Consider the following 7,213-nt stretch of genomic DNA (forward strand, 5'->3'; position numbering starts at 1 on the left):
ATCAGTAGTCAGAAAGGTAAGTGAGACAAGAGGTGTGGAGGGATTTGAAGACAAAGCACAGGAGCTTGAATTTAATTATCAGGTGAAATTGAAGATAATGAAAAGAACTACAAAATTAGGCAGCAGAAGAGGAGAGGTGGCAAGGCAGTGTATGGGGTTGGTTGATGGGAAGGTTGTGTATCCAGTAAGTAGGTGGGAAGGCTGCGTATTGAGTAGGCAGGTGAGAAGGATGGATGTGTCTGGCTGAAGCATTAATTATAGATTGTAGAGGAGAGAGTCGGGTTAGTGGAATACCAGAGAGGAGGAGGTTACAGTAGTCCAGACAAGAGATAATAGGAGTGTGTACAAGGACTTTGGTGGTCTCAGGGGACAGGTAGGAGTGGATTTTGGACATCTTGTGTAGGTGAAAATGACAGGACCTGGAAATGTTCTGAATATGGAGGGTAATTGAGAGGGCAGAATATGGAGGGTAATTGAGAGGGCAGAACGCCAAGACATGGTGCCTGAGGGGAGGGAAGGGTTTTTAGTAAGGGTGGAATGGGCAGCTTGCAAGTCATACTGGAGTGAGTCAAAAAGAGAATTAGTGTTCAGGTAATTAGTGAGTCTTAGACAAGGTATAGACAATATATTATTTTTATGAATATTATTATTATTATAATTATTATTAATAATAATAATAATAGTAATAATAATAATAATAATTATACCAATATTGTGTTAAGTCTAAAATCCCAAGAGATAGATTATAAAAATTCCAGTCCCATTTTTCTTCTCAAAATTTGTTGTCTACCCTTATATGTAAAGTAAAAATGTTGTCAAAGGTCCGCTTTAGCTTTAATCAAAATAACTAATACCTAAATATAATTTAAAAGGCTTTTTGGTAATGTACAAAAGTAGTTAGTTTATAAAAAAAATGTATATATAAGAAATATGTATGTATATAAAAACTCTATTGGCATGTTAACCCAAAAAGGTTGTCAATAAATTTCCCAACAGCTTTCTTCACTTCTTTATTCCTGAGGCTGTATATAATCGGATTTATCATTGGAGTGACTATAGTGTACAGTAACGATATGAGTTTAGAGATGGTCCTTGTCTGTTCTGTACTAGGCACCACATATACACAAACTAGGGTACTGTAATAGATGGAGACAACAGTCAGATGGGAGCTGCAAGTTGAAAAAACCTTCTGTCTACCTGTAATAGATGGGATTTTGAGAATGGTGATTATAATATAGGAATATGATACAGAGATAATGGCAAATGGAAAAACAGCAAAAATAACACCAAAAATCATCACTTCCCATTGAGCGATGATGGTATCAGAGCAGGAAAGTTGTAGAATTGGTTCAAGATCACAAAAGAAATGGTCAATTATATTTGGTCCACAAAAAACTAATTTGGATATGGTTAAATTGTGCACCATAGCTACAAAGATTCCTAACATCCAGCTTATGGTAACCAATACCCAGCAAACCTGGTAGGTCATTTCTAAGGTATAATGCAAAGGTTTACAAATGGCCAAATATCTGTCCCAACTCATCGCTGTCAGGAGCAGACACTCCGAAGATTCTGCTATGGCAAAGAAATAAAACTGAGTGAGGCATTTAGAGAATACCATAAATGTCTTATCAACCAAAACATTGCAGATCATGTTTGGAAGGATATCGGTTGATAGTAAGATATCCATTAATGATAAATGGGAGAGGAAGAAGTACATGGGAGAATGGAGGGATTTGCTGTAAGACACCAATGTGATGATCAGGAGGTTTCCACATATTGTGACACAATAAATCATAAGAAAAAGATAAAACACCACAAATCTAAAACTTTGAGGAATTGAAAACCCTAAAAGGTAAATTGTTTCCATCCTGGTCATATTTCTCAGATCCATAACCAAATGCATAACATTACATAGGCACACATCAGATTGGTCAATTTGGTGTAAACAGTTTTAATTCAATTTAATAAGGTAGGCGGATATGAAGGAAATAAGTAATCAAAAGTTGATAAAACCCCAACAGTTAAAGTTTTAACATTTTAATTTCAAAAGTTATTTTTTAATACTCGTCTATTTGTAGCTTTTGTTTAATGTAGAATATGTGATCCTGGCGTGGCAATCCTTGTCCAAGCATTTCATGTTTTAGTGCGAAAACACTTTGCCCTAGTCTGCTAATCAGGCTTCCACAGTGGTATCTTGTCACCAGGCTTCGAAATGGGACTATAAGTGGTCCTTTTGAAACACATTATTTATATTGCCACCATTACTGGAATTGATGCTGACGGTAAGTGGCTCCAAAGAGGCTGCATTAAAATCAGCAGTAATAAAATGCAACAATAAAGGTGATGATTATATTGTGTATGATATAAAATAGTTTAGCAAACTATATGTCATTCAGTTAAGAATCAACACAAAAGTGTTGCTAGTATGCTCTGGGTGGTTCAGTGGCTTGCGCTCTTGCCTTGCAGTACTAGAGGCCAATATACTGCAAAGAGTTTGTATATTACCTTTGTGTGTGCATGGGCTTTCCCACCACTATGGTTCTATTCCAAGAACATACAGAAGGTTAAATGACTCACCCCTCGAAGTTAAACTGTGTTAGGGTCATGTGACGGAGAGTTACTTTGAGTGGTTGCATTTGGTGTTTTTCTGGGTTGTGTTCATTTTGGTCATTTCATATTTATCATCTCTGAGCAGAATCAAAAATAATATGCAATTATAACATTTGTATAATGTAAGGGGAAAAATATATATATATACCTAAAGCTACCCAAAAAATATATGGAATCTTTTACAGCCAGTGGGTTGATGAAAGAGCTGCATTGTCCCTTCCAAAAACTATGATTCTATTTTAAATATTAAAACAGAGATATGTACGATACCTTTTCAATTTCAATTCCAACTCGTTTCACAGAATCTGCTTCAGGATTTGCAAAGTTGATTGTTTTCATCTCCAAATTCAGAATAGAAATCTCATTAATTAAAAAAAACAATAGATTTAGCTGTAATAACATGGCGGTAGACCTCAGAATGAGGCCAGGTGAAAATCTTGTATACAGCCCTTCTTTAATATTATCTCAATTTTAAATAAGTGCCATGGGTGATTTTTTTCACACCTCCTAACTTAACTTCTGGGACTGTAAGAGAAGAAGAACTGATCCAAATTGTATTTTACATTCCAAATGTGTCTTTGCAGTCACTCCTATATTGTCATTGTATGTAAGATTGTTCTCAAAAATGCCTAACAACATGTAGGAAAAAATCAGCACAGTTAATATGTAATGTGTTATATATGTAATGTGTCTGCTTTTATATATAACTAGAATACATTGTGGGATTTTGTAGTGCTCATTAATATTTTCATGGGAATCATTATTTGTGTTACACAGAGAATTGATTCGTCAATTTTTTTTATTTTGAAAAACAAATTCAGAACATATCTAAAACTCATTTTTGTTAGGGTAAGTTTAGAACCCCTGTCTGTGTTATGGGATTATTGGAGATTCACTATTTGTCCCTTAGACTACTGGCACTGCAAATTAAGTAATATCCAAAAATTTCAAGAAGGTTGGATAGGCTATGAAACATTAACATTGCAAGAACAGTTCTAGGTAAATGTTATTAGGAATGAGCAAGTGAATTTATTAAATTTGGTTTTGTAGCGAATTGGGCCGTTCTCGCTTACCAAACATGTAGGCAAGAACGGTCTTTATAAATTCGGCCGGCGAGACCGAATTTTTGGGACCTGCAAGACCAATCAAGAGAGCAGAGCTGTCAGCTCCGTTCTCCTGATTGCTGTTGCAGACCTGTGGTATGTGTTCCTGGATATAGTATGTGTTTCTCTATCCAGGAACACAGGGTGAGTCTCACGGCTGGCTGCTCAAGAATGAATGCAGCTAGGAAAAATCCTCTGATTTTTCCCACGGCCACATTCATTCATAAACACAGGCTGCATGACTCACTCTGAGAGGAGGAGCCTTCCTCAGCCAATCAGAGAGCACTAGAGGTTTTGAATGGAGGAACTTCTCCCCATTTAACCTGTAATGCCTAAAAAAAAAAAAAAAAAAAAAAAAGTAGAACTGTTGTGGACTGTTTTCAAATTACCAAGGAACTGTTTCCTGCTCAAAGAGCACAGTAGAACCTGCTGATATTGTATTATAAGTATCTCCTACTCTGTAACACACTTTCCAGCACAGTAATATTATAATACATTTGTTACATTGTTTTCTTATCCACTGCCATACGATTCACTGTGAGATACTTATATTACAATGTCAGCAGGTTCTACTGTGCTCTTCGAGCTGGAAACAGTTCCTGGGTAATTTGAAAACAATACACATTATTTAGATAAAGTTAGTATTTATAGAGCGTATTGTCAGGTTCCCAGGCCAGAGGTCAGTAAGATTTCTATCATATATAAACACTGTGCTAAACTTAATTACCCCAGGGGCCAAACTCAAATTCAACACATTGAATTGAAACACATTGAGAAGCAGGGGCTGCAGCTATTTCTTAGTTCTCCTTGCTTCTTCCAGTGACATCGCTGGACAGAATAAATGGTGTTTTATACTGTTATGGCGCACAGCATGGGATAGCAGGCCAAATAAGCCTCTCCTAACAGATATATTATTAGGTAGGCATCACTTCAATTTTAATGGTATCACAAAGTGCAATGCAGTCTCCTTCATATGAGACTATGCTTGAATCTAGGCCACTCAGTATGGCCACATTGATCCATGTACACTGGTAAGAACACTTTCAATATGCATGTGAGTACCAGAACTGAACCATGACCATAGACCATGAAGCAATAGGAGAAAGCTCCCTGCATGCCTTTGAGGCTGGGGTGGCAGCGATCTCCACAGCCCTCTGCATGCTCTTGAGGCACAGTCGAGGATGCTCTTCTTCTCCCTTCATTTGTGTGATGATCTATGTCAGCGTTTTATAAGTATGCTGGGTTTTTGAAGCTGATGATCATCAGGATCACTGTATGAACAGGAGAAACATGCTTTATATAAAGTAGCAAAACTGATATTTCTACATTAATCGCTGAATGGAGATTGAGAAGATCTAAAATGGTCCTCTGATCTGTGGGCTGTGGTCCCCGCTTACTCCCCTATTGCTTGCCTCTGCACTGGGGGACAAAGTGCATCCTTTATGTTTTACTGTGCTGAGATACTTAGTTGTGTTGTACTGTATCCCTGAAGAAGTAGAAGACTCTACGAAACGTGTTGGATAAAGGACAAATCTCAGTATATTTACTGTATATTTATGTCAGCACAATATTTTTTGACAAATTGGGCAAACGTTTTTTATAATTTAACAAATTATAATAAAATGTTTAAGTTTTTATGAAAAATAACTGTCATTAAAGTAACATTGGTATGTCTTTTTCTTTTTTGTTCTCCATAAGTTAAAAGTAGGGATGTTGACAGTATGCAAAGGAAATATGGGATCTTAAAAGATAAAACAATAGGAGTAAGTGACCTTGTCTGGTGACTCTAATTTTAGATTATGTGAATAGCAGGGTATCCGTTTATTATTTACCATAGAAAACCATAGTAGTAGGATAAACTTTGGGAAAGTGGCCTGATCTGATCAGTCTCATTTTAGCTTATGTGAATAGCAGGGTTTATGTTTATTATTTACCCGGGAAAACCATATTAGCCATATAAGTGTTACAGTATAGTATTAAACAAGTGACTATATTATAATGACTAATTATTGTAAATACAACAAATAAATACATTTTATGCACATGCACTTTGTATACAGATCACCTCCAGCTGCAATGGTTTCAAGAAAGCAATATTTGATTTAGTTTCTGTTGTTTTAGTCATATCTTACTGGGAAAGGTCAATTGTAATCTTAATTATGTAATATTTAGTAATAGTATTAAATAGAAAATAGTTTGAATATACATTGTAATCCATGGTCAAGATTACCATCTTCAATGTGCTTTTCAACATATATGAACCCACAGTCCCCATTTGTATGGAAAGTTTATTAGCAGGGTGAAAAAGTACATAGGTCTACCTTCAGAGCTCACTAACTCATAAAATAAGATAGCTAATATTAATTAGTCACATTCATCTGGATTTATTCTGTAAAGTTGAAGATGTTTTGTTGTTTACCCAAACAATTCCAAAGCTACTTGGATAGGCAAAAAAAAAAATCTTGGACATTATAGAGCATGTCCAGTTGAATAAGACTACTACTAGCTAGTAAATGACCACTAGGCGCCCTGTAGCTAGTGGGGCAAAGGGTCTGACCAGCCTAGGGCTTAGGACTTGACCCAGCAGGCCACACAGATTCTCTTACAGGCCCATGACTGATCCCCCTTCACTAGAAACTTCCAGATATTTATCCCTGGACAAAAACCCACCAAAAGGTGCCAATTGTACCGACTGGCCACAGGGATCAGTATACGTTGCTTTTTAACATTCTTTCAACAGTTTAAAATAACAGACTGTGCTGAGGAATATCATGATATGTTGTTTCTTTATTGACAATAACACAAATATCTCATTTGTAGGAATGTTGTTCAAACAGACATATAGTATAACAAATCTAAAAAAAAAAACATAAAAAAAAGAATAACTAAAAATTTTTGAATGAGTTTCCCAAAAATGTTTTTCAATTCTTTATTCCTCAGGCTGTATAAGGGTGGACCTAACATTGGTTTGACCACAATTTACAGCAATGACATGAGTTTAGTAATGATCCTTTCCTGTCCTTTATCACATATCAAATATAAACAAACTATAATACCACAATAAATACAAACAACAGTGGGATTGGCATTACATGTTGAGAAAACCTTTTGTCTACCAGTTATAGATGCAATTTTAGGTATGGTGGCTATAAAATAAGAATATGATACAATGACGGTAAAGAATAGATTGACAGCAAAAAAAAATCCCAAAATTATCTCTTCAAGTTGAGCAATGCTGGTATCAGAGCAGGAGAGTTGTAAGGTAGGATCAATGTCACAAAAAAAATGATGGATAACATTGGGACCACACAAATTGAACTTTAATGTAGTTAAATTGTACAAAAAGGAAACAAAGCTACTTAAAATTCAACACATGATAACAAGTACCCAACAAACCCGGTAATTCATTTTCAAAGTATAATGCAATGGTTCACAGATGGCCAAATATCTGTCCCAGCTCATCACGGTCAGAAGAAGACACTCCGAAGATTCTGCTA

General features: G+C 35.9%; 1 protein-coding gene across 1 annotated transcript; it reads right to left on the bottom strand.

Moving 5' to 3' along the window:
* Positions 1 to 949: 949 nt before the first annotated feature.
* LOC140322201 (olfactory receptor 5G3-like) lies at positions 950 to 1,879 on the bottom strand. Its single transcript, XM_072398804.1, has one exon. The coding sequence runs from the start codon at positions 1,877 to 1,879 to the stop codon at positions 950 to 952; it is 930 nt and encodes a 309-aa protein (XP_072254905.1).
* Positions 1,880 to 7,213: the final 5,334 nt, after the last annotated feature.

The sequence above is a fragment of the Pyxicephalus adspersus genome, chromosome 2, assembly GCF_032062135.1.
Source record: "Pyxicephalus adspersus chromosome 2, UCB_Pads_2.0, whole genome shotgun sequence".
NCBI lineage: Eukaryota > Metazoa > Chordata > Amphibia > Anura > Pyxicephalidae > Pyxicephalus > Pyxicephalus adspersus.